The sequence below is a fragment of the Dama dama genome, chromosome X (assembly GCF_033118175.1).
Source record: "Dama dama isolate Ldn47 chromosome X, ASM3311817v1, whole genome shotgun sequence".
Lineage (NCBI taxonomy): Eukaryota > Metazoa > Chordata > Mammalia > Artiodactyla > Cervidae > Dama > Dama dama.
This window is the reverse complement of record NC_083714.1, coordinates 7,660,766-7,685,479: the sequence shown is the minus strand read 5'-3', so window position 1 is coordinate 7,685,479 and position 24,714 is coordinate 7,660,766. Positions and strand designations below refer to the sequence as shown.

The 24,714-nt window shown below is 54.0% G+C and overlaps 2 protein-coding genes across 6 annotated transcripts in view; one reads left to right on the top strand and one right to left on the bottom strand.

Moving 5' to 3' along the window:
* G6PD (glucose-6-phosphate dehydrogenase) overlaps positions 1-1,324 on the bottom strand; it is a 13,492-nt gene extending 12,168 nt beyond the window's left edge. The window contains exons 1-2 of one of the 2 annotated variants that reach the window (XM_061137051.1): positions 1,053-1,324; positions 27-154 (exon numbers count right to left, since the gene is read on the bottom strand). In XM_061137051.1, the coding sequence (XP_060993034.1) occupies positions 27-154; positions 1,053-1,164 (240 nt within the window). In that variant the 5' untranslated portion in view covers positions 1,165-1,324. Of the gene's footprint in view, positions 1-26; positions 155-752; positions 908-1,052 lie in introns of those variants that run through there. The other variant, XM_061137052.1, reaches the window with a different exon arrangement.
* The window catches only part of IKBKG (inhibitor of nuclear factor kappa B kinase regulatory subunit gamma), a 26,976-nt gene extending 2,262 nt beyond the window's left edge, over positions 1-24,714 (top strand). The window contains exons 1-10 of one of the 4 annotated variants that reach the window (XM_061137058.1): positions 1,546-1,751; positions 5,269-5,470; positions 7,240-7,451; positions 12,520-12,638; positions 14,735-14,887; positions 15,693-15,789; positions 16,807-16,950; positions 17,208-17,350; positions 17,525-17,586; positions 17,830-24,714. In XM_061137058.1, coding sequence (XP_060993041.1) covers positions 5,284-5,470; positions 7,240-7,451; positions 12,520-12,638; positions 14,735-14,887; positions 15,693-15,789; positions 16,807-16,950; positions 17,208-17,350; positions 17,525-17,586; positions 17,830-17,972 — 1,260 coding nt within the window. In that variant the 5' untranslated portion in view covers positions 1,546-1,751; positions 5,269-5,283 and the 3' untranslated portion in view covers positions 17,973-24,714. Of the gene's footprint in view, positions 1-1,545; positions 1,752-5,268; positions 5,471-7,239; positions 7,452-12,519; positions 12,639-14,734; positions 14,888-15,692; positions 15,790-16,806; positions 16,951-17,207; positions 17,351-17,524; positions 17,587-17,829 lie in introns of those variants that run through there. The other 3 variants (XM_061137056.1, XM_061137057.1, XM_061137055.1) reach the window with 3 other exon arrangements.

Sequence of the window (24,714 nt, the reverse complement as noted above, 5' to 3'; positions counted from 1 at the left end):
TGTGGGGCTTGGTAGGGGAGACTCACCGATGCACCCATGATGATAAAGATGTGGGTATCGGCCTGATGGAAGTCATCACCCTGGTACAGCTCTTCTCGCAGGATCCCGCACACCTGGGTCCGGCTCAGAGCCACCTGCTCTGCCATGGCGTTCTCTAGTGAAGGAAAAACTCAGTTGACAAGGCAGGAGCTGAGAAGAGCACTGAGAAGCTGGTCCCTTTCTGGAGGGGTCCTTTGGGCTCTCCTCCAGCAGATGTTTCATTACTGAAACCACCAACTGTGAATACCCGGGGAGCAGGATGTTCAGGAGATTAGAAACTGCTGGCCCTGGGCTCCGGCCATCCTCTCTGGGCAACCTTCTTCCGTGGTGTATATTACAAAATGAGCCAAAGCATTACTGGATTCTTACTAGGGCCTCAGCTCTGGGGCGACTGAGTAAAACGCCGCTGGAGCAGCATACGATCTGCCTAAGACCATGTCGCCCAGGATGCAGGCAGAAACTCCACAATGAGCTGGAGCGTGCGAGGCATGCGAGGTAGTGCAGCTGATGGGAGTGTTGCTCCAGCCCTCCTCCTGCCACGCTGGGCAGACCCCTAGCAAGTCCCTGGCCCTCTCGGGGTCTCTGTCTCCTCGGGGGTCCCATGAGGGCAACGCAGGGTACCAGGAGTTCGGTTAGACCCTCTGGATTTTGCCCCGTTCCCAAGTCTGGGCAATCAAAGGGCCTCGCAGCACCGCGACCGCCCACTCAGTTACCTGTGCTTCGCCGCTCTCACTCGACACGCCCGCAGACCCCGAGTCCCCGGCCGTTTCCCCGGGCTGTGCCCCGCCAGCCCATTTAACCGGCGGGGGCGGGAACCCGGGCTGAGCTGACCGGCCTCAGGCGAGATACGGGGGTGTGGCCTCCGCAGGTCCCTCCCTCGTGGGGCGGGGCGGGTCGAGGGAGCGGGCAGGTGCGCGCGCATCCCGGCCAGGCCGGGGCCCTCCCCCCACCTCGGGCCCTCCCCCCGTTCCGCGTGGAGGCCTCAGCCCTGGCCTGCCCTGCCCCTCGAGCACCTGCGCCGGCCGCTGAGCCGCGGGCCGCCTGCTGTCTCAGCTGCGGCTGCGCCATGTCCCCGCTACCTCGCGAGTCCGCCTGCAGCTCCCCGCAGCTCGCCCGCGTCCCCATCCCTGGCCCGACCCCGCCCCTAGAGTCCGGCTTTCGGCGCGGGGCCCCGGGGAGGTCCTGCGCAGGTCTCCACTTCCGCCAGCTGCTTGACCCCGCCCCTTGACCCTTTGGTGGGTGGGGTCTTCTGCAGCTCCGTCCCTTCGCCGGACAGGTCGCCGGAGCAGGTCAAACCGGCCCTCTTAGATAATAGCCTCGTCGTGGTTCCAACCCTAGCGGGGTGGGGGTGGGGGACGGCCAAACGTCTGGTGGCTGGGTGCCGCCCCTGCTGGAGAGACAAGGAGGAATGCAGGTCGCGACGCTAATTACTGGGGAATGTCCCACAGGCCAACCAACGCTGTCAGGTTCAGGTTTCTGTCTTGGGCAGCCTCCTTTGTACCTTCCGTTGGCCGGTCAGGCAGGGGCGGGACCTGAGCCTTTTACTTCCGGATCCCACAGCTTAGACACCGGAAGCCGGAAGTGAGAAGTTGGCAGCGGGAGAAGGGAAGGGCTACAGCGGAACCCGGATTTTCTCGGAGCGCCGGGGGTCCGAGGAACGCTCGGGGCCCGCTGTTGCCGCCCTTCTCACGTCGGACCGACTCAGCTGACAGGTGTGGCCCTCTTCCGAAGACAGGGTATCATCGGTGGGCGTTCTGCCGCCTCCGATATCCCCCCCCCTCCCCCGGATGACCAGGCTTCTCCCTCTTGTTCGGTCCGGCCGGGTTCTGCTGCGCACTTCCAGAACACCGGTGGAGGCAGGCCGATTGAGGACTCAGGTTACTTTGGCGGCGAGCGGGTTTGTTTCCGCCTCTTCTTCCTCCGCCAGCGCGTCTTGTCCACACCCCTAGTTTGTGAATGACTCTTATAGGTCGGAGACATTTTCTGTTCATCGTCTGTGCATTTCAGGTTAAAGTTCTTTAAAAAGGCGTCAAATATGACTTGCCGACTAAGTATTTTACCTCATGTGCATCATTTTGCTCCTTTGCAAAACGATGAATGTCTCCTGGATCTCGTATCTTCTGTGACTTGAGGATGAATGAGCCATCCTGACGTGTTCAGTAACTCAGTAACGAGGCCGCTATACCTGGAGTAGAGTGAGCGAGGAGAATACTTAAGAGTGGAAGCCGGTTTGATTCCTGGGTCGGGAAGGTCCTCTGGAGAAGGGATAGGCTACCCATTCCAGTATTCTTGGGCTTCCCTGGTGTCTCAGTTGGTAAAGAATCCGCCTGCAATGTGGGAGACCTGGGTTCGATCCCTGGGTTGGGAAGATCCCCTGGAGAAGGGAAAGGCTACCCAGTCCAGTATTCTGGCCTGGAGAATTCCATGAACTGTACAGTCCATGGGGTCGCAAAGAGTCGGACACAACTGAGCGACTTTCACTTTAATGGGAGAACAGATAGTGCATGGCCTTGTAGGTAGTGGTAGGGACTTTGGGTTTTAAGCTGTTGGCAATGAGGATCTATGATAGGGATCCCAGCAGAGGAGGGATGTGATCAGAATCACCTTTTAGGCTGACTGGTCTGGCACAGTGGGGAGAACTGACTATGGGGGTGGCACGTGTAGGAGCCAGGTGACTTTTAGGAGGTTATTACAGTAATTACCTGAACGGTGATATTACTTTTATCATTTTATTGTGTAAAATTTCAAAGGCGTAGAAAAGTAGAATGGTCTAGTAAATTCAATGTACTCACTTCCCAGCTTCAACAGTTACCAACTCGTGGCTATTTTTAATTCATACTCCTCAAAAACAGCTTTGTTGAAATATAATTCACATTATCATCCAAATATCATCCAATATCATCCAAATATCATCCTTGCAAATCATCCATTTAAAGTATACAGTTCACTGGTTTTTCAGTGCATTCACAGACTTACACAACTATCACCATTAATTCCAAAACATTTTCATCACTCCAAAAAGAAACCGCATAAACTTCAGCCATCACTCTCACCACCCCATCTACCCCTGCTCTAAGCATCCACTAGTCTTTCTGTCTCTATGTATTTACCTATTCTGGACATTTCACGTAAGTGGAATCATAATATGTGGTCTTTTATGAGTTGTTTCTTTTTATTAGCATAATGTTGCAGCGTGGGAGTGTACTAGATTTTGTCTGTTCATCAGTTGATAAACATCTGGGTCATTTCCACTCTGGCTGTTAGGAGAAATGCTGCTACAAACATTCCTGTGCAGACATGAGTTTTCATTTCTTTTAGGTAGATACGTAGGAGTTCACCCATTATTTAGAACCAAACCCAGACACCGTGTGATTTCTTTCATAAAAATTTCTGTGTGCATCTCTAATAAATGACTTTGAAAGAAACATAACCACCCCAGCACTATCACATGTAAAAGAGTACCATTACCTGCTAAGTGTCATCAAATAGATTCTAAGATACATTTTCACAGGATTTCCTGATGGATCCAACATGAGTTGTGAGAGATAGATGGGACTCAAGAAGGACTTGAAGGTTTTGTTCTGCTGACTAGAGCATGGGTTAGCCGTCTACTGGTAACAAAGAAGGCCATGAATGGAACTGGCCTCTGGGGATGATCAGGAGTGTAGTTTTACCGAGGTTAGTTTTGAAAGGATGACTAGATATCCAAGTGGAGATCTGGAATTTGATGTGTGAGGTGGGAGTTCAGAAAAGAGTTCTGATTTGGGGCATCATCAGCGTTAAGATGAGGGCTACAGTTTTGAGTCTGGATGGAATTAGTATTGGAGTGACTGAAGTTAGAGAAAAGGTCCCAGGACAGAGCCCTGGGGCACAACCACATGAAGGGCTGGGTTGATGAGGATGGGCCAGTGAAAGAGCCTGAGAGGGAGCAGCCAGTGAGGTAGGCAGGAAACCAGGAGAGTGGGCTGTTCTGCAATCAGGGATCAGTGATCCATCAGATACTGCCAGTGGGTTAGTAAGGTGTTTAGTGAAGCACCAGTGTAATAGTGAAATGTCCAAGCTCGTTTGGTGTTCTAGTTTCTGGCTGCGGCTCAGGCCCTACTCCTGGAAACTTCTCTTGGGATTAGCTTCCTCTTCATGTAGCCAGTCTTCTTGGGCAGGACTTAAAAGGGCTCCAGGTTGATGCTGTCTGGTGTAGACTCCCTCTCTGTACTCCAGGTCACAAGAGAACACAAATGGCTCAGGCTTTCTCTGCCTCCCTGCCTTCATCTGTGAGTCCAGGCCCTGCTTTCAGATGTCTCAGTACACATCAAATACGGGATGATCCACTTCAGCCCCTCTGTTCCAAAGAACACTCACCAGGCTCCAAGTGATCTCTGTGAAGACCCTCTTACTTGTCTATGGATTTCCTAGGGTTGCTGTAAGAGATGGCCACGAGCGGGGGCAGGGGCTTAAAACAACAGAAGTTTATCCTTTCCTGGCTCTGGAAACCAAGAGCCTGAGGTCAAGGTGTTGGTAAGGCCATGCTTCCTTCGGAGGCTCCAGGGCAGGGTCCTTTGGGCTTTGTCCAGCCTCTGGGGGCTCCAGGGGTCCCTGGGCTTGTGGCCACATCCCTCCTGTCTCTGCCTCTATTTTCATGTGGCGTCTCCTCTGTGTCTGTGTCTCTCCTCTTCTGTGTCTCATAAGGACATTTGTTGGACTTAGGGCCTTTCTCATCCAGGATTATTTTATCTCCAGATCCTTAATTTTATCGCATCTGCAAAGACCCTTTTCCGCAGTTCACAGTCACAGGTTCTGGGTGTCAGGACATGGACATACTTTATTGGGGGTCATCATTCAACTCACTATACTAGGTGAGGGGCCACTCACCTCCACTCATGCTTGGAGGTGTGTGTATGGGGGGGTAGGATTTCCAGCACACCGACATATCCCTCCAAAACCAATTTTCTCTGTGATTTCTCCTCTCTGGTGATGTTCTTAACTTCAGCTTACAGTTTACAAGCAGTGCTGAACCATTACCTTTCCAAGCCCCACAGAAGAGCCTGCACCTCCCTTTGGAATGGGATTATGTGCTACCTCTTAGACCAGAAAGCCCATGTTAGCATCTCTTTCCACTTGCCAGCATGCTCATATTCTGCTTGAAGTGTGACGCCAGGACTCCTCATCCTGCAGGGTAGGAGAATTCTGCATAGGTCTCTTCATATCCTCCCCCTGCTAACTCTCTTTCAGGCCCTGACGTGTTGGATGAGCAGGCCCCCCTGGAAGAGTCCACTGTGTGAGATGGTGCAGCCGAGTGGTGGCCCAGCAGGGGACCAGGACATGCTGGGTGAAGAGTCTTCTCTGGGGAAGCCAGCCATGCTCCACGTGCCTTCAGAGCAGGGCACCCCTGAGACCTTCCAGCGCTGTCTGGAGGAGAATCAAGAGCTCCGAGGTGAGGGCGACAGCAGGTGGGCAGAGTCAAATGTCTGGGGAGCAGGTCCTGCTGGAGGATTGACCCTACTCACCCAGTGCCTCTGCATTTTCTGGGACTGGGTTGGGCAGGTGCCTGAGAGCCAGTTCATGGCTCTGGCTTAGCCAGCCTCCTCCTTCGTTTCCCTTGGGGTTCTCTGGAAGTGACTCTTAGCTACAGAGTGCCATCCAGAATGTTTAGAGTCAGGACCAACACTGAGGAGGGGAGGGGATGGGATGGGAAGGGCAGGGCAGTGAAGAACCAGGGACGGGCAGAGGGAGAAGCTGGGCTGCCCCCCCTCCAAGGAGCTCTGGAGCTGAGGTGACCTTTCTGGGTTGTCCCTGTCGGGCCAAGACCGCCAGGCCCCTGTGCTTCCGTACTGATCAGCCATTGTTGTTATTCGGTCGCTCAGTCGTGTGTCTGACTCTCTGTGACCCCGTGGATAGAAGCATCAAACAGTATCCTGGAAAGGGGTGTGGCTATCTGAGGAAGGGTGCGGCTATCTGGAAGGGCCGTGGTCTGCTCTGGGCTAGGCAGGGGCTTCCTAGGAAGGGCCCTTGGGTGCTTTGGGGAAGGGACGTCCGGGTCACTGTGGGTGGAGCATGAGCCTCTCAATCGCCCCCCCTCCCCCCAGTTAAGACAACCAACAATATCCCTCAGAAGTCGTTAAATATGTTTCTGTGTTGGGGCCACATTGAGCTGGCAGCCAGGTTTGGGGCAGGGAGACAGCTCACTCTCCACAGCTACATGTGTGGTCTGAGCTCATCCCCAGGACAGTGGGGGCCAGTGGGGGTACTGTGGGCCTGAGGCAGGAAGCCCTGTCTCAGATCATTTGCTCCCTTGTAGGGCTGGAGTCTCACAGGGACAGTGGTGCGTAGAAGATGGCTCTGGAGCCAGGCTCAGGAGCCATTGCAGTTCTAGCTGAAGAATGTTCCATCAGTAGGCCTATTTAGCTCGTCAGGGGTTCTGACCAGAGAGGGGGCCCCTTCTAATCCAGTTCTGTGGTGGCTAGCACCTTCACAAGCCATGGATCCATTTTGTCAGTACACATGGTGGGCTGCTGCCTGGGGCTGTCCCCGGGTGGGTGGCCCTCCTTTCCTCAGCCCTTGCTGACTGCCCGGGAAGAGGAGGACAAAGTGGTTCTTGAAGCTGTCTTGTGCACCAGGCACTTTGGCTGCTTTTCCATGTTATCTGTCCTGTCTCTGTGAGATGGGGATGCTTGTCCCCATTGAATGTATACATGAGGATGGTGAGGCTCAGAGAACTCACTTGCTCCCAGACTTCTGGCCCTGCCCCCCCACCAAGACCTCCCTCAGTCTGGGGCCAGCAGAGCTCAGGGAAGTTTGCCCCCAGTCTGATCCCGAAGGCAGTGACCCAGGGGCCTGCTCTGACCCACACAGAAGGCAGATGAGTTCCAGAGTCACTTACAAAGAACAAAGAAACTGACATTTGACTTTTTTTTTTTTTTGCCACACTGTGCGGCTTGTGGGACCTCAGTTCCCTGACCAGGAATTGAACCCAGGCCAGGGCAGTAAAAGCACTGGGTCCCAACCATGAGGCCACTAGGGACTCCTTGACACGTGCTTTTAAGTGAAGCTCTCATGGACACTGGGGGCATGTCATTTGTGCAGCTGACCTTGAAAATGACTGGCAAAACAAGGGAGCATTGGGGAGTCATCCCAGTGCGGGAGTCCTTGGGGTGGTGGGGGGCCGCAGGCCCTGGGCTCACCTGGCCCCAGCCATCTTTGCAGACGCCATCCGCCAGAGCAACCAGACGCTGCGCGAGCGCTGTGAGGAGCTGCAACGTTTCCAGGGCAACCAGAGGGAGGAGAAGGCCTTCCTCATGCAGAAGTTCCAGGAGGCCCGGGACTTGGTGGTGAGGCTGAGCCTGGAGAAGCGTGAACTGCGCCAGCAGAGGGAGCAGGCCCTGAAGGAGGTGGAGTGCCTGAAGACGTGCCAGCAGGTAGGGACCTGGCCGCCTGCCTGGGGGTGCCGGGGTAGGGGGCTCCTGGAGTTGGGGAAAGCTGTTGTCCTCCCAGTTATGGCATTAGGGTGAGCCGCTGGCTGGGATACGGGTTGAAATCAGCAAAGCTAAAGGAACGTAGGGCAAGTCCAGGAGAGACGGGGCCATGCATGACAGTGTGCCCTCTGGGAACTTGTGGCGGGGGGGTCACTCCTGGAGGCTTGGGGCGCCTGCATGGCTCACCTTAGGTACTTGATCTTTGGGCCCTGGAGATCAAGCTGGTATGTGTGGCCCAGGGTCCGGCCAGAAATCATGCTGCTGGCGGCGTAGAAAGCCCAGCGGGGCCCTTGGGAAGTGTCTCAAGTTCTTGGGGCTACTGTAACGGAGTACCACAAACAGGGTAGTCAGAAGCCACAGAAACGTGTAGTCTGCCAGTTGTGGAGGCCGGAAGTCCATGATCCAGGCATGGACAGGTACGGTTCCTTCTGAGGGTAGGATCTGGTCCAAGCCTGTCTCCTAGCCTCAGGTACTGGCTGGGAGGACTCAGTGTTCCATGGTTTGCAAACACACTGTCACATGGCCTTCACCCCGGGTGTCTGGGCATCTTTCCTCATCTCCTTATGAAGACACAAGTGTCAAAGAGCAGCTCAACTGGCCTTTAGGTAAAGGGGTAGGAACCGGTTTTGTTTGGTAACCGCTGTCAGCAGGCAAAAGTGCCAGGCACCCTTCTGATTGGCACAGGGGTGCCGGTGATTTGAAGGGAGAGTGAGGTGGGGTCAGTGAGCAGGGTTTCGAGTGAAAACCCATGGTGGGTTGGTCAGGGTCAATGTGAGGTCAGCAGTGTCCATCCCTGGGGTTAGTTCTTGGATGTTATGATTCCATCCTACTCAGAGATGGGGAGACTCAGGCCCTGTCCTTCCTGAGGATTCCATTTCAAAGGAATGGCTCTCAGGTCCCGAGAAAGCCTCTCCTGAGTTGTTGGAGGTACACGGACATCTCAAAGGGACAGAGTAGGGGTTCACATGTGGGGAGCCTTCTTAGGAAAGACTCAGAGAAAGAGGGGGCTCAGTCAAATGTTGGTTGGAACAAACCGTACATTCTTTTGCCAGCCCTGTTTTCTCAGATGGGAGCTGGGTCAGCCTAGGGTCGTGACCTTAGGCTGCAAGAAATTACAGTAGAGCTTGCTCAAGTGTCTGAGTCTTTTGTAGTTCTCAGCAGTCACTGGATCAGAGGCCCGCCCTCCTCCAGTATGACCTCATCTTCACACCGCCACATCTGCAGTTGACCGTGTTTCCAGATCAGATGCTATTGACACGTACTGCGGGTTAGTTTAGCTTAGTTCAGTCACTCAGTTGTTGCCGACTCTTTGCGACCCCATGAGTCGCAGCACACCAGGCCTCCCTGTCCATCACCAATTCCAAGAATTTACTCAAAACTCATGTCCATTGAGTCAGTGATGCCATCCAACCATCTCATCCTCTGTCGTCCCCTTCTCCTTCTGCCTTCAATCTTTCCCAGCGTCAGGGTCTTTTCCAGTGAGTCAGCTCTTCGCATCAGGTGGCCAAAGTATTGGAGTTTCAGCTTCAACATCAGTCCTTGCAATGAACATTCAGGACTGATTTCCTTTAGGCTGGACCGGTTGGATCTCCTAGCAGTCCAAGGGACTCTTCAAGAGTCTTTTCCAACATCATAGTTCAAAAGCATCAATTCTTCGGTGCTCAAGTTAGGCCTAACTGCAGGTTAGGCCATGGCCATACCACCTTGGGGCCACCAGTAAAGCCACTACCACCCTGAACCGGTGCAGAAGGGAGGAGGAGAAGGCTGCTGTTCTCAGAATGCCTGCAGAGCATCTGCCTGCCCTGTACTCACGGGATGGGATGCTGTCTTCACAGTAGCGATCAGAGCCACTGCCAAAGCCCTATTGGTAGCTGACAAGTCTGACAGTAGTGGGTATTGGAGAGGCCATGGCTTCATGTTGCTGCTGGAAGCATCAGTTGGTGACACTGCTTTGAAAAAACCACCTGGCATTTTTTCTTCAAGTTGAAAGTTCAGGTTACCCTCACCTCGTCAGTTGTACCCCAGGTGTATACATAAGAGAAACTCTTGTACATGGACAGCAGGTGATGGGGGTAAGATGCTAACCCTGGAGAAACCAGAATAAAACTCATATACCATAAAATTCCCCCCTTGAAAGTGTAGAATTCAATAGTTTTTGGTATAGTCTTAGAGTTGGCCAACCATCTCTTTCCTTTATGTAGTTCCAAAACCACAAGAAGAAACCCTAGGAAGAAACAGTGTCCCCATGAGTGGTCACTCTGCAGTCCCATCCCCCCAAGCCCCAGGTACCTGCACATCTCCTGTGAGTGGAATCCTGCAATGTGTGGCTCTTGTGTCTGGCTACTTTCACTCAGCATCATGTTTTTGAGGTTCATCCATGCTGTAGTTTGTCCAAGTACCTCATTTCACTTTATGGCTGGATGATATTCCAGTATAGAGAGAGACTACGTATTTTTTTATCCAGTCTTCATTTGATGGACATGTGGGTCATTCCATTCTGACTGTTAGGAGTAATGCTGCTATGAACATTCCTGTGCCGACATGAGTTTTCATTTCTTTCAGGTAGATACCTAGGATTTCACCCATTTTTTAGAACCAGATTCCAGACACCGTGTGATTTCTTCCATAAAAAGTTCCATGTGGATCTCTAAGAAATGACTTTGAAAGAAACATAACCACAACAGCACTGTCACACGTAAAATAGTACCATTACCTGCTGCTGCTGCTGCTGTTAAGTCACCTCAGTCATGTCCAACTCTGTGCGACCCCATAGACGGCAGCCCACCAGGCTCCCCCGTCCCTGGGATTCTCCAGGCCAGAACACTGGAGTGGGTTGCCATTTCCTTCTCCAGCGCATGAGAGTGAAAAGTGAAAGTGAGGTTGCTCAGTCGTGTCCGACTCTTAGCGACCTCATGGACTGCAGCCTACCAGGCTCCTCTGTCCATGGGATTTTCCAGGCAAGAGTACTGGAGTGGGGTGCCATTGCCTTCTCCGACCTGCTAAGTGTCATCAAATAGATTCTAAGATACATCTTGACAGGATTTCCTGATGTATCCGACATGAGCTGTGAGAGATAGATGGGACTCAAGAAAGACTTGAAGGTTTTGTCCTGCCAACTAGATCATGGGTTAGCCATCTACTGGTAACAAGGAAGGCCATGAGTGGAACTGGCCTCTGGGGATGATCAGGAGTGTAGTTTTACCGAGGTTAGTTTTGAGAGGATGACTAGATAGCCAAGTGGAGATATTCATCTAACAGGACAGGTGGTGTGGGCTATTTGCACTCTTAGGTGGGGAAGGCCTCACTAAGTTGCCATCGAGTAAGCCTGGAAGACAGTGAGGACATGAGCCATATGGATATCTGGGGAAAGACTGTTTTAGAGGAGAGGAAAGTATGTGCAAAGGTCCTGAGGCAGGAGCATACCTGTAATGTTCAGGGAAGACTAAAGAGGCAAGCATAGCTGGGGCAGAATGGAGAGGGGCTGAGGAGGTAGTCATGGTGGGGACAAGTCATGTGGGATTAGTAAGCCAGTGGAAGGATTCAGGCTTTGATCCTGAGTGTGACAGGAACTGGGGGAGGGAGCTGTGCTATGTGTATTCCTCTGGAGTGTGGGGGATATTATGGATTGTTATGTTTCCCCCAAAGAAATGTCCATATCCTAACCCCTAGTACCTCAGAATGTGACCTTAGTTAAACATGAGGTCTTTGCAGATATAACCAAGTTAAGGTGAGGACACAGTAGCTGAGGATGGGTTTAAATCCAATGACTGGTGTCCTTAGAAGAGAAACAGACTTACAGGGAAGATGGTCACATGATGATGGAGGCAGAGATGGAGTGATGCAGCTACAGCTGATGAATACCAAGGACCGCTGGCCACCCCTAGAAGTCAAGGCAGTGGCCTGGAGTTGATCCTCCCCCAAAGCCCTCAGAACGATCCAGCACTGCTGACACCTTGCTCTTGGGCTCCTGGCCTCTAGAAAGCAATCTGTTCCTGTTATCTTAACCGCCTGCCAAATTTGTGGTCCTTTTGGGCAGCCCTGGGGAACTCCTACAGCCACAGGGGTGGAACTGGGAGCCTGAGCAAGCTTATTGCAGCTGCCCAGCAAGGGGCTCTCAGGCTGGGCCCAGTGGTGGGCTGCAGTGTGGGCGTTAATCCATAGGGTGTGCCCATGGGCTTCAAGGTGGAGAAGTTAGACAGGCAGTCAGATAGCTAAGTTGGGTTGCAAGAGACAAGTCGGTCCTGGAGGTGGGACTCTGGAAACTCTCAGCCTGTGGAGGGTACTGAAGGCCTTAAGACAGAGCAGGTCATCCTCACATGCGTGTACATGGAGAGGGTCACGGGCTTGAGACTGCCCTTGAGAAGGAATGGTGGATGGGGCTGGGTGCATGTGTGTGAGTGCATCAGTGTGCATGTGCAGGCCCCCAGGCCTGGCTGGGAGGTCTGTGTGGTGGTTGGTACCGAGGGGCGGGGAAAGCCGAGGACTGGGCCTTGACCCAGGGCTTGAGCAGGCCTCGGTCTCAGGGGACTGTAGTCTGGACAGCTTGATGAGGGGAGCTGGGCAAAGAGGAGTTGGGCCAACTCTTGCATCTTGTTGCTTGTACAAGTCTTCTGGAAATGGTGTCCGTCCACATCACCTTCCAGTGGCCTGGGGCCCGTGGAGCGGAGTGTGTATCTTTGTCACTCTGTTTGAGTCTTGCCTTCCCCAGCACTGAATCTCAGAGGTGGAAAGGCTCCCACGTCCCTGCCTCTCCTTTCCCCCCATCTGCGGGGATGAGGAAGGCCTGGGAGGGGGGGCTCACAGGACGGGATCTCTTTCCACCGCTTCAGTTGCCTGGATGAGGGGGAGATGCTTCCAGAGGTGGAGGTTAGGTGAGGGGGGCTGCTGAGGGCAGCCCTCAGGAGGCCTGTCACCGTGTTTCCAGGCTTCCCTGGGGACTTGAGGGTGCAAGGGGCAAGCAGCTGGCAAGAAACCACTGCTGACAGATAGTGGCTCTTTTTTTTTCATGCAGCAGATGGCTGAGGACAAGGCCTCAGTGAAAGCCCAGGTGACATCCTTGCTGGGGGAGCTGCAAGAGAGCCAGAGTCGCTTGGAGGCTGCCACTAAGGAGCGCCAGGCTTTGGAGAGCAGGTGAGGTGGCAGGGAGGGTGATCCCAGTCCAAGGCCACTGCCAGGGACAACAGGACCCTTCGGGAGCCTCTGGAGATGTCCTCTGTGACAGGACACACAGGACTGGGGATACTGGGTGTCCAGGATCTGGGTCCCAGTGCACCTGTGGGCTCTCTGATCTTCTGCTGGAGTTTGGCTTCTTTACTGAGTGGGTGTTTCTGGAGTGGCATGGAAGGGCAAGCCTGTGGGCTGCAGGGAAGCCCTCCCAGCTGAGGTTGATGACAAGGAATGGGCATACACCAGGACCCCCAAGGGCAGAAGACACAGGTCAGGGGTGAAGACCCCCACGCCTTTGGTTCCCTGTCTCCCTCCCTTGAGGGGGCCCCCAGCACGGTTACTTCACCGGCAGCAACAGAGGTCCCCCTGGAGACCTAGGGAGCCCACTCGAGACTCGGCACCGCGAGTATTATTGATGGTTGATGGCTGCCATTCACGTGCCAAACTTCCCGACCCCCAGAGGAAAGCAGGTGTGCCCCATAAACCACCCTGTGGTGCCAACAGCTGAGGCACAGAGACCACCCTTATCAGTAGGGAAATTGTCTCATCGATGTCAAGGACTCGCACCAGCCTACTGCTCAAGCACCACCCCCGGGCCAGCCTTGCACACCAGCCCTTTTGTAGTTAGCGTCCTTAGGTCCTCTGGTTGCTCTCTTCTGCAGAGGGAGTTTCCTGCAAGTGAGGTTATTGGGTCAAAGGGCACGGATGTTTCTGTGGTTCTCATGCTGCCCCACTGCAGATGTCCCAGACTGATGGGTTCGGGCTACAGGGTGGCCCCAGCTCTCACAGCACGAGAGGTGATCAGGGTGCCCCGGGTGGTGTCTGGGATGCCTTCCTGAAGGAGGCTGGGGGAGCAGGCAGGAGGTAAGCACGTGTGAGTTTGCTGCCCTCTAGGAAAGAGACGGTGAGGGGGGAGGCCACTCAAGGCTGAGCCTGCTGGCTCTGGGATTGTTGCATCCTGCCGTCTTCCCAGACATGCCTCTGTCACTCCATGTTGCGAAAAGGCACATGTAATTTTTAGGACACTCTGGTATCTTCTCTGCCTATCTTTTTTTCTTTGCACCTAAAAGAAGCTGCTGGAGTTGGGATGCTCTCAGTGCAGTTTTGTAACTGCTTTTGGTCCTCTAACGACCCTGGAGGGCCGTTATTCCAGCAATTACAGGCTCTTGGGTACCCTGCTTTCCTATCACTCCACCTCCACTCCTACCCCCTTGGCTGAGCACGTACGTGCTGAGCTAGACAGCTCAGGGCAGGAGGCGTCTCCCATCGGGCCCCTGGCAGGTGGCAGTCCCATCCGATGATGGCAGTGACAGGGCTGGGTTTTGTCAGCTCACAGATGGGATCTGCGTCTGATAGACTGGCCCAGGCGTGGAGAGATGCTGGGACCAGAGCCGATCTCCAGCAGTCCCCCGCCATCACCCTGCAGTGGGGCTGAGGCAGCCTCGGTCCAGCAGGTGGCCTGGCTGAAGCCTGGACCCAGAGTGCAGGGCGCTGTGTGGACATAGGAGACCCGGGGCGGTGGGGGGTGCTGGGCCATCAGTGCTGTGTCCCCGCAGGCAGGAAGTCGGAGGCTCTTTGGGCAGGTGTGGAGCCTGCATGGCTTCTGGAGCAGTGCCCCTTTCCTGCTCCCCCCCATTTGTTACTTCTCCCTCTCCACCTTCTAGAAATTCTATCAAGGCTGGCTGTCTCTGCTTCTTTCCTTGCAGTCCCTCCTGACCCGTCCACTAGACGGCTCTGGCCAGCACACCCAGCACCCGCCTGTTGTAACCTCATGGGCAGTTCCTGGGGCTCCTCTCCCCTGGGACCACCTCCTTCACCCCCAGAACAGCCTTCCCGGATGGCTGTCCCCAGCCCAAACCCACCCTGAGCCAGGCGCCCCACAGTCGTCCTGTCTCCCCGGCCAGCGCCCATCCCAGTGTCACCTGGAGTCCTCCCCCTTCGTCGCTCTGCCAGGACTGGTCCCCCGCCCTGGTGTCTGTCTCGGCACCATGTGGCGGGGGTGCTGGGCTGGCCGGTAGCCCCCCGACCTGGGCCTGCCTGTGACCTCCGCTTCTTCGCAGGGCCCGGGCGGCCAGCGAGCAGGCCCGGCAGCTGGAGAGCGAGCGGGAGGCCCTGCAGCAGCGGCACAGCGTGCAGGTGGACCAGCTGCGTCTGCAGAACCAGAACATGGAGGCTGCCCTGCGCATGGAGCGCCAGGCCGCCTCAGAGGAGAAGTAAGTGGGCTGCGGTTGGGGGGAGCCCAATGCTGTCCCTGACCGTCGTCACACCCCAGAGAGGCGTCCTGGAGAGGGTGACATCCTTCACTCTCCCGTCCACATTCTGATTCCACCCTCTGGCCCACATGTTCACAGCGTCCTGTTGAGGATCCTGCTTTATCTTTGTTGGGGTGTCTTTTGAGTCTTCTTTCATCTTAAACCATCCTCCTGCTTTTCTGGATTTTCATGAAGTTGACTTTTTTGAAGGGACAGGACAGCTGTCTTTAGTTTTATTTTTTGCACATAAAAATACATATTCTTCTGAAAAAGAACTATGTCTTCCAGAATAAATACTTCGAGACTGACGTTGTATTACATTTTTATAAATTTCATTCATTATTGTCTCTGGTTCACTAAAAACTGCTGGACTCTCCTGTCTGCTGCTGCTTCAGTCAGTCTGTTGTGACAGGTTTTTTATTGTTTTTCTTTCTTTTTTGTTGTTATAGTGTTTTGATTGAAGTTATTTAGTTTTTGTTGTGATATGTTTTGATTGAAGTACATGAAGAAAAGCCAACCTCACAGAGATGTGTAGTTGGACCAAAGCTCTGCTTTGTGATACACATTGCTTTCTATACTTTTTCAAAAACGTGTGATTTAAGGAAAAGGATATGAACTAGGTAGCAAAACTTGCCTCGGAGCTGACGGCTTGCAAGACCCAGAGGCACCCCGAAAGCCTCATTCTGGCCTTTGGCCTTGAGGAGAAGGAAGGGGGTGGAATTGAACGCTGTGGCTGGATCAGGACAACGTGGTTTCTTTTCCTCAGGCGGAAGCTGGCCCAGCTACAGGTGGCCTATCACCAGCTCTTCCAAGAGTATGACAACCACATCAAGAGCAGCATGGTGAGCAGTGAGCGGAACCGAGTGAGTACAGGAGAGGTGTCCTCCGGGTGTTGGGGACTGACCTGCCCCTGTCTCCTCTCCCTGCAGTCTGGGAGCTGATCCCCTCCCCCCAGATCCGGGATATTGGAAGTCAAGGCCCTACCTTAACAGACTCACAGAGCTAGCTTTGGAGAGGGATATTCAATTCATCCTAGAGCTTGGTCAGGGCCCTGGAGTGACAGGTCAGGCCAGACTGGGGGGAGGTGGAGATGCTTGGACTGTGTTGTTTGCTGCCCATGGTGGACTGGGGGCGGGGCTCCAGATTCTCTGCTCTGAGCAGGATCATGCTTGTCTCCATGGCTGCTTCCGCCTGCCAGGCGTCCCTTGGGAATGTTTCCGTACCAGTATTGAAGGTAGCTGGGTGCCCTGTGCCTCGTTGGTCATCATCAGACCTATCCTGAGTGTAGTTTTTAGTGATCACATTTCAAGGATATAGTTAAAACAGAAACATACCTGGAAGAGACTTATAAGGGTAAAGCCTGAAACTGGGTCACATGATGAAGAGTTAGTTACAAAATCGTGGCCCTTTGACCTCAAGAGGGAAGGCTGGGTGTTGTGTGTGTGTGTGTGTGTGTGTGTGTGTGTGTGTGCATGCACGCGCATCTGTGTGTGTGAGTGTGTCTCTGTGGGTGGGGCGGAGGCCCGGGTGGGGCATCTGTGAGGTGGCGTCGCAGGAGGACCTATGAGACTCGGCTTAGCAGGCACGTAGTGGAGCACTAGGGCATGAGACTGGTGCGTGTGGAGTGAGTGGCCCCTGTCCCTTGGAGGGTTGGAGGAGGACTGTACAGCTCAGGATGGAACGTCAGCCTGGGGGAGGTTGTGTCAGGTGACCCCAGCGGTTCTTTCTGGCCTCCTCTGCCTTTCCCATGCCTTGCACAGCACCCCGTCTTTGGTTCCTCTTGGTCCTCCTCCCCAGGAGCAGCAGCCGGCCCGGGGACGTCCCGGCCTCCATGGCCGGGCCGGATGAGGCTCCGTCAACTCCCTGTCCCCCACATCTAGGGACTGCAGCTGGAAGATCTCAAGCAGCAGCTCCAGCAGGCCGAGGAGGCCCTGGTAGCCAAACAGGAAGTGATCGACAAGCTGAAGGAGGAGGCGGAACAGCACAAGATCGTGATGGAGACTGTCCCGGTGCTAAAAGCCCAGGTGAGGGCTTACCCCTGTGGCTGGCCTGCGGGGGCGCAGGCTAGGACACGAGGGCTAGGACTTGGCACGTCTCGGGCGTCATTTGGCAGTGACCTCTTAGAAAGCCTCTGAGCCCTTCGAGACATTCCTTGAACTCAAAACGCCCTGGTGGGGACCGTCTTTGTGCTGAGGGGCTCTGTTGTCCCCTGTCTGTTCCCCGGGCCTGGCACAGAGCGGCCGATGGACAGCACACGCCACCCCTCTCTTGGTTTTGCCAGGCGGATATCTACAAGGCGGACTTCCAGGCTGAGAGGCAGGCCCGGGAGCAGCTGGCTGAGAAGAAGGAATTCCTACAAGAACAGCTGGAGCAGCTGCAGAGGGAATACAGCAGGCTGAAGACCAGCTGTCAGGAGTCAGCTAGGTGGGTGTTGGAGTACAGGCCCCACAGGCAGTGGCGCTGGGTCCTTGGCCCGTTGGGTCAAGGGGGACTGGCCTCCCCCTCCCCGCCTTGCATCCCATCCTTCCCCCAGCCTCGTGCATGCTGGAGACGTGACCCAGATGTGTTGATTGGACGCTTTCTTTTCTTTTCTCAAAGGATTGAAGACATGAGGAAACGGCACGTTGAGGTCTCCCAGCCCCCCTTAGCCCCTGCCCCAGGTGAGCGAGCAGTGGGAGGAGGCATGATGGATCCCAATACTATGGGGGAAGAGGGAACTGGACGTGGCCCCCTTCTCCCCATCAGTACACCCGCACCCCAGGGGCAGGCCGAAAGGGGAGATGCTAGCCTTGGTGACTCAGGTGATCATAGCCCAGGTGTTGGTCCTCGCCTTGCCCCACAGTTGGTGCAGGGGGACACACACACAAAGCCCACCCCAACTGGTGCCTGATCTCTTTCCCCAGCTCATCACTCCTTTCACCTGACCTTGCCCAGCCAGAGGAGAAGCCCCCCTGACGAGCCGCCCAACTTCTGCTGCCCCAAGTGTCAGTATCAGGCTCCTGACATGGACACCCTGCAGATACACGTCATGGAGTGCATCGAGTAGGGCTGCAGGCCGCCAGGCAGCCCAGGACTGTGCTCTCTGCTGCTTTCCTCTCCTGTCTGCCTGGGCCTGAACTAGGGGCAGCTGACACAGAGTGGGCGCCCTCTCTGAGCCCCAAGACCTAGCAACAGGGCCCCATGCTTCTACACCCTCGTCCACAGGTTCACTTCACTTAGGGCAACACGGAGCCCCAGTGTGGCTCACCACTGTGCCCTTTTGATTTGTTCTGTCTGCCTGAGCTGCTTGGCTCTGGGGTTCACACTTTTTCCACCTTTGCTGGGAAGGTCACAAGCCACAGCTGGAGCTCCTGGACACCGGCTTCCCAGGCTGAGGTGGGCAGAGCCTTCCTCCCAGCCACCTGGCCCAGTGTCCGGGGCGCAGGTCTTGTAAGCTGGGTGCTGTTCCCTTGGCAGCTGCAGCACATGGGACTGACACTGTCTGCTACTAATGGACATCGGGGTTATCGCTGTGGTACAAAATCCTTGTGCATCTCTCATACGTACCTTGGGTTGGATCCTTCAAAGCAGCACCATTGAGTATCCATGGGGCTAGACAGCACTGGGGCCCCTACCCTGGTGTGCCTTCCTGCTCTCCCCACAGCTCTGCCATGAATGATGGGTGTCCAAGAGTGGGGGGGCTTGTGCCCCCCCACCAGATGAGCTCCTCTCTGTTAAGAGTGAGCTTGACTTATCTCTTCAGAGCTTGAAGGGTCCTTTTCAGTTCTGGTATAAATTGCCTGCTTGGATTTTTTTTACCTATTTTTCTGTTGGGCTGTTAGTCTTTTATTCCTTGACTTACAAGAGCTCTTTGGTCATTGGGGGATCGACTCTTTTCGTGTGTGATGTAACCTGCAGTTATCTCTTCCTCCTGACTTGGTACCGGTGTGTTTGCACTGGAGCCTGTTCTCTTGTCGTTTCGTTTATCCTGCACAGCGTTGTCACGACCTCTTGGTCTGAGGAGGTATGCATGCCACAGGTACACTTGCCCCATGCTGCCTGACGCTGCAGTTCACCCTGGTCCTCCCCAGAAGTGCTCCCACCAAAGTCTGTGATGCTATTCCCTGTGCCAGTCCCAGATGCCCCAGCCTGGCCAACAGAAGCCACTTCACCATTTCTGGCAGAGTACCAACACCAGAGAACTCTTCCTTATAGTTTTGCAAGAATCTGGATATTTCCGAGGATGTCAATGCTGTGGGCATCAACCCTGTAATTGTGGTTTCCTTCTCAGCGCTCAGCATCCCTCTGTGCCCTGGGGGCTGCCTGGTTGGAAACGGGATGGCACAGACTCTCGTCCCTGGGTTTTGTGTGGTACTCCCTGCTATCTGGCAGTGCCAGGGCGGACTAGGATTGGGATATCAGTCTGGATGGATGATGACCCAGCCAGCATCCTGTTCTGAAAATAAGCCTGGGCTGGGGGCTTTCTTGTCATCTGCAGGGGTAGACTGGTCTACTTCCTGAAGCCCAAGTGTTCAGTTGCAAATGGTCCTCAGGAACATGTTAAAGGCACAGATATGTTCTCTGCTCATGGATGCTCATTCAAACCGTATCCTGCAATTTTTCTACAAGAGCACTTGCCATTTTGGGGGAATGTATTAGTTTCCTGTTGTTGCTGGAGCAGGTGACTACAAACTTGGTGGCTTAAACCATCTAGAATTCATTCTTTCCCACTTCTGGAGGCCTAAGTCTGAAATCCAGGTGTGGGCAGGCTTTGTTCCTTCTAGAGGCCTCTCTTCCAGCTCCCAGTGGTCTTCCTCAGTGTTCTTGGTAGGTGGACGTGTCTCTCCAGTGTCTGCCTCTGTCTCTACGTGGTCTCCACTTCTGTCTGCATGTCTTTCTTCTCTTTCAAGGACACTTACTGGATTTGGAGCCTCCCCCACCCCGAGTCATCCAAGATGACTTCATCTCCAGATGCTTGCTTTCATCACATCCACAAAGACCCTTTTCCCAAGTAAGATCACAGTCACACGTTCTGGGGGTCAGGACATGTGCATCTGTGTTGGCCACTGTTCAGCCCAGCACAGGGTCATCTTCTGGAGCCTACAGATAAGGAAAGATGCGTTCGAAGGCAGGCATCTCTGGGATTGGCAGCTCTGTCAGAGGGCTTGTTTTCCAGGGTGATGGTGACCGCTGCGCTCTGCAGAGGCAGGTGACACTGAGGTGAGGAAAAACAGAGTTGAGAGTGGGGTAGGTGCTTGCAGGCTCGGGGACTGTCGAGCTTCAGGCCCTGTCATCTCCAGCTGGACACCGCTGCTGGGGCTGATGCACGCAGCTTGGAAAAAGAAAGAGGGTGGCTCTGTTGGACCACTTGCATCCTGGGTGGTGGCTCCTGGCTGGGTAGGGATTGGTTTCGTGCTTCTAAGATGATGACAGGTGCACCAGAGTGCTTCTCTGACCAGCCTCCTCCTCTGAAAGAAGGAGAGACCCCAGAGTGGTGTGAGGTGGACATTCTCTGTGCCCTCAACCCAGGAGTGTTGCTACGGCTCGGGCAGACGCCCCCACCTAGGCAGCACAGCGGCTGTAGTGGGAGCTTCACACATGTTCCACCTGTGCCCCAAAGCAGCTGCTTTGGGGCTGGCTGGGGACCGGGCACCGGCTGGGACCCTCTGTTGTCTGGAACCTTCTCTTCCTGCAGGCTTGGCACCCCTCACACCTGGCCTCCTGCCTCCCGTGGGGCCGACGGGATGTGAGAGACAGGGTTTTCAACCAGCCTTCTGAAACAAGGGGCTGGATTCCTCCCGTGAGGGAAGCAGTCTGCCTGCAGGGTCAGCTGTGGCCCCTGGACCCTCACGACTGTGGGTTTGGGTGGTGGAGATGGACAGATAGGACCTCCATGTTGGCATTGCCCATTGCTTCCACACACCCTGCTCCATTACCTGGTTAAGAAAATGCATGTTAAGAGCAATCAAATAAGCACAATACAAAAGCATTTCTTCCTCATGAATGACTAGAACAACACAGACTCAAACTAGACAAAAAGTGATGTCAAAATGGCAACAAATGCCGACTTCCTGTGCCCTGTTGACAAGGCGTGGGGACCCATTGCCATGGGGCTGGTCGGGCGGGATGGACAAGCACCTAGGGAGTGTCCCAGCCTCCTTAACCTGGTGACTTTGGCACTGTCAGGGTGCTGGCTGCAGCAGCATCTGTAGCCACCAAAGGCTGTGGAGTAGGAGGCAGCACTTCTGGAGTGGTGGATACCTCGTCACCTGGAACCCACTCCATCACGTGGGTGTGAAAAAGCCAGCAGATGCAGCGATGTATGAAGTGTGACCCCAATAAAAGAGGGAGAGCTGTTGTGCACGCCCTGCTACCATTTGGATAGCTGTGGTGGTAGGATTACCAGTGATTTAAGTTTGCCTTACGTGTTTATGTATTTTCCAGATGCCCCTCATTTGTATGTATTACTTTGATAGATAGAGAGTGTATGTTCCTGTGAACTTGGTCTGGGGTGGGTGCAGCCAAGGGGTTTGCCTGCGAGTGGCTGGCAGCAGATGGTACGAGGGCAGACTCCTTGCTTCTGAGCTGTGTGTGCACACTTGGGGGGGCTTGTGCTGCAAACAACAGAAACATATTGTCTCCCAGTCGTGGAGGCCGGAAGTCCACGATCCAGGCCTGGGCAGGGTCAGTTTCTCCTGATGGCTGTGAGGGAGGGTGTGTTCCAGGCCTCTCTCCTGGGATGGGAGAGGCCGTCTGTGCCCTGTGTCTTCATGTCGTCTTCCCTCCATGCGTGTCTGAGTCTCTAAGTGTCCACTTTTATAAGGACACAGTCCCATTGGATTAGGGCCACCCTCGTGACCTCCCTTTAACTCAGTCACCCCTGAGAAGACCTAGTCTCCACATGTGGTGGCATCCTCAGGGCCAGCGGGTGAGGACTGCCCGGTGTCTTCTTGGAGGGAACACATTTCCACCCATAATGTGGGATGCCTAGCTGTCTTTTTTTCAAAAATGTCTTACTTCTTTCTTTTCGGCTCTGCTGGGTCTTTGTTGTTCCGAGGGCTTTTTCTAGTTGCTGTGTGCCGGCTTCTCCCTATAGTGTCTTCTCTTGTTGCAGAGCCTGGGCTCTAGGTGAGCAGGCTCAGTAGTTGCTCATTGGCATGTGGGGTCTTCCCGGCCCAGGGCTCCCCACACTGGCAGGCGGATTCTTACCCACTGGACCACCAGAGAAGTCCCTAGCTCTATTTGATAGGAGGCCGAAGAGAGCATTTAGGTGACAGCATATAGGAGTCTGCTGTTAGAAAACAGCTGCTGCTCCACCTCCGTGGTGAATTGGAGGCCTTCCGTGGTCCCCTACCCGCTGATGGGTCAGAAAGGCGTCAGGGCTGAGTGGCTTCCTTGGCCGCAAAAGGACATCATTGGAAGGGCCAGGCCTGACACGTCCCTCGGCAGGCTTTGCTGAGGCGCAGAGAGCAGCAGTGGCTCCTTGGAGAGGAGCTGGAGCCCAGCAGTGTGTTCCCTAGGCCCGTCTGCGGTGTGAGGCTTGCACTGGTGACTACGTTTCTGAGTCTCAGGCTCCTCATCCATAAAATGAGACCATCCAAGGTTTGACTTCCATTTCAGTGGCTGCTGAGAGCAGACTGTTGTTTGCATGCTGTTCCCCCGGGGTGGATGGAGAATCAGAGGAAAGGAAATAGGACTGCAGCAGCCGTGTTTTGCAGGCGGGTGGTGTGCAGTGTGGCTGCTTTGTGGTTTCTGCAACCTCTGCCCTGACGTAGCCGAGTATCTCCTTCCTTCATGGTGGTGAAGCTATGGCAAGGGGGCCGCTTGAACAGCCTTGGCCAGGGCAGAGCTAGAACTGGAGTCAAGATAGAAACCACAAGACTCCAAGGCAGACATCTCAACCTAGGGTCAAACTGCACACTACACTGTGTGTGGGGGGGCGGCCCCCCAAATCCAGGTGGGTACAATTTGGAGCACATTGCCACTGCATCCACGGGGTGGGCCAGGTGGCCCTGCTGCAGCCGATGGGACTCAGTTGCAGTCCATCTGCATTTGTTTTGCTTGTGGCGAACCATCATGAGCCTTTGTTGCATTTCTTCATTTCTTTGCAAAGACTTCTTTAGCCCCATCGAGGTTACCATTGTGTGTATACTCAGAAATGGGATGAGAAAATGTGCTGACCACACACTGACCTGTGCTGTGACCTTCCCTGCTGACTCTGAGAGCAGTTAAGTGCAACCAACTGAACATAGAGTGAGAAGCAAAAGTGATTTCCTAAGAGTCTAGTGGTGGTGTGGGGCTGCCACAAGCATCATAAACAGTGCTCTATGTTTATGGGCAGAGGTGCCCATGTTCTCAGTTGCATTAACTGCTCTGCTAACCACAGGGGTGGCCACCCCTGGCTTTTGTGCTTGTGTTACCCAGTCATTGGTGAGCACTGACTTCCTGACAGTTGCACTTCTCTGAGCACATCCCCAGGGGCTGCATTGGGTGCTCACAACAAAACACAGATACATACACACACACACACACACACACACACACACACACACACACACACACACACACACTAACTGCTAACTAACTGCTCGTTAATTCCTGCAACTTCAAAGATAATGTGACTCTTTAAACCTAAAAGCATGTAATTCCAAGCTGCAAATTATGTTTTTAAAAGCTGATTGTTAAAAGTTTATTTTATGTTTTTAAAAGCTGATTGTTAAAAGTTTATTTTCAAAGGTGTTCCCCAAACACTTCATGGTGCAGGTGTTTTTTTTTTTTTTTGGTAGTAAAATACACATAAGATTTACCATTTTAACCATTTTAAGTGCACAGTTCAGTGCAGTTCAGTTCAGTGGCAAGAAGCATATTCACATGGTTGGGCAACCACCCCACCATCCATTCCCAGAACCTTTTCGTCTTCCCTAATGGAAACCTGGTCCCCAATAGATACTAACTCCACATCTCTGCCCTCCCAGTCCTCGTCTGTCTCGTGTCAGCAGCATTAGGATATGCAGTCGAGGAGCAGCTCAGCCGGCCTTCAGGTAAAGGGGTAGGAACCGGTTTTATTTGGTAACCACTGTCAGCAGGTGAAAGTGCCGGGCACCCTTCTGATAGGAACAGGGGTCCCGGTGATTTGAAGGGAGAGTGAGGTGGGGTCAGCGAGCAGGGTCTCAAGTGAAAACTCATGGCGGGTTGGTCAGGGTCAATGTGGTGAGGTCAGCAGCATCCATCCCTGGGGTCAGTTCTTGGATGTTATGATTCCATCCTACTCAGAGATGGGGAGACTCAGGCCCTGTCCTTCCTGAGGATTCCATTTCAAAGGAATGGCTCTCAGGTCCCCGAGAAGGCCTCTTCTGGGTTGTTGGAGGTACACGGACATCTCAAAGGGACAGAGCAGGGGTTCACATGTGGGGAGCCTTCTTAGGAAAGACTCGGAGAAAGGGGGGTTGCTCAGTCAAATGTTAGCTGGAACAAACTACATTCTCTTGCCAGCCCTGTTTTCTCAGACAGGGACTCAAAAGGGAGCTGGATCAGCCCAGGGTCCCGACCTTAGGCTGCAAGAAGTCAGCCACAGTTGGCCATCCCTGAGTGCCAGAGGTTGAATGGCATGTTCCTACCAAGAGTCAATGTCACCCTCTTCCCCTTCCTTGACGGTATCTTTAGGCTTTTGCCCCTGTTGCCCCCCTCCTCCCCAGCCCTACATATGGCAGGGAATGCCCTTTCCCAAATCTTTGCGTGACTGGTTTCTTTCTGTTGTTCAGCTTGGTGTTGAAACATCACCTTCATTTAAAGTCTCCATCCTAAATCCA